This window comes from Furipterus horrens, unplaced genomic scaffold, assembly GCF_987537825.1.
Source record: "Furipterus horrens unplaced genomic scaffold, mFurHor1.1.pri manual_scaffold_2, whole genome shotgun sequence".
Taxonomy (NCBI): domain Eukaryota; kingdom Metazoa; phylum Chordata; class Mammalia; order Chiroptera; family Furipteridae; genus Furipterus; species Furipterus horrens.
Window position 1 is genome coordinate 8,963,307 of NW_028327172.1, and position 1,768 is coordinate 8,965,074.

General features: G+C 48.6%; 1 protein-coding gene across 1 annotated transcript; it reads right to left on the reverse strand.

Moving 5' to 3' along the window:
* Positions 1 to 470: 470 nt before the first annotated feature.
* Positions 471 to 1,414, reverse strand: LOC150017727 (olfactory receptor 4D6-like). Its single transcript, XM_090267491.1, is given in 2 exon segments — positions 471 to 502; positions 505 to 1,414. Coding segments are annotated over 2 exon segments (942 nt in total).
* Positions 1,415 to 1,768: the final 354 nt, after the last annotated feature.

Here is a 1,768-nt window from a genome sequence, read left to right on the forward strand (position 1 = left end):
GGAGAGAATAAACAGGACGTGTGTGTCTGCGGGCAGACACTTGAGGAGATGAAAGGGGACTGGGAGAGTGTCGCCTCTAAGAAACACGTTTCTAGTGCCTGTTAGCATTCGTTGCTTTGACTAGTAGAGAAGGGTTTTTTTCTTCTTCTTCCTTCTTTCCTTGTGGTGTAGGTGGGGTGAGGTGGTGGGAGAAGTGTTCAATCCATAGTTAGTGATGCCTTTTGGGAGCTGGTTCTCTTCATCCTTGGTATTGATTTCAGTCTTCTGCCGCATACTTCTCCCAGTCCACAAGCCTGTAGTTATCTTGTTCAATCTCATCTCTCCCTTTCGTTTTCATGTTCCTTCTACCAGAGCTGAAGGGCTGTGAGTATGCTTAAAAATGACTGGAGAAAGAGCTCACTGTCTCTTACCCTTACACTAACTCTTTGAGAAAACCAAACCAATTAGATTTCCGGTCTCAGGCTGACCGTTTACCCCAGTTTACTACCCTCAGACTGTCCAATCTTCTCTTCAGTCTCTTCATGGCTGACTTCATCTCCTGGTTTCTCAGGGTGTAGATCATGGGGTTCAGCATGGGCGTGATCACCGTGTTATTGATGGACACAGCTGTGTCCATGGGCAGCGCAGTGAAGGGCCGGCAGTAGATGTAAACGCAAGGCACAAAGTGGAGGGTCACCACCAGGATGTGGGAGGTGCAGGTGGAGTGGGCCTTTTTCCGGCCCTCTCCAGAGTGAGATCTGAGCATCACCAGGATGACAGTATAGGACCCCAGGAGCAGGAGGAACCACAGTAGGGTCACCAGCCCATTGTTAGAGATCATGAGAAGCTCCAGAGTGGAGGTGTCAGTGCAGGCCAGTTTAACTACCTGGGGCACGTCACAGTAGAAGGCATCCAGGATGTTGGGGCCACAGAAGGGGAGTGGAAGCATCAGAATTATCTGGACAATTGAGTGCACACCACCACCCACCCAGGAAGCCACCACCAAAGTCATCCACATCTGTCTTCTCATAATCGTGACATAATGCAAGGGTTTGGCGATTGCAAGGTACCTGTCATAGGCCATCACCGAGAGGAAGAAGATATCTGCCCCACCAGCAAAGTGGAAGAAAAAGATCTGTGCCATGCAGCCATGGTAAGAGATGGTTCTCCTCTCTGACAAAAGATCTACCAGGAACTTGGGGACGGTGACCGATGAAAAAACAATGTCGAGGACTGATTTGTTCCTCAGGAGAAAGTACATGGGCGTGTGGAGGCGGGAGTCCCAGGTGATGGTCGCCACAACGAGGGCATTGCCCAGCACGGTTGTTACATACACGGCAAGGAAGAACACAAACAAGAACAGCTCGAGCTGCCGGAAGCGAGTGAGTTCCAGGAAGACAAATTCCCTCACGTAGGTGTGGTTGCTCTGGCCCATGATGGGAATCACCTTCTTCCAGGTCTACGCTGGGGAAAGACACGTTAGCATTAGGAGCGTGGTGTCGTGAGACGGCAACATCATTTACCATATATGGTTATAAACGTCTTTCAAGCACCCAAATGAAAACTGATCTGGACATTCTTTAGTCTGATGCTTATTCTTTCTTACTGGAAATACCTCGTGTACTTACACTCCTATGTCCTTACTCTGACCACAGGGAGATGAGAAGACAATGGTCATTGACGCTGGCTTATCTTAGGTCCTGTAGAGTAACTTCCTCATGTGTACAATATACAAAGCTTTCTGCGTTACCAAAGATCTTTACCTGTAAAGTCTCATCTTGATTGTGAT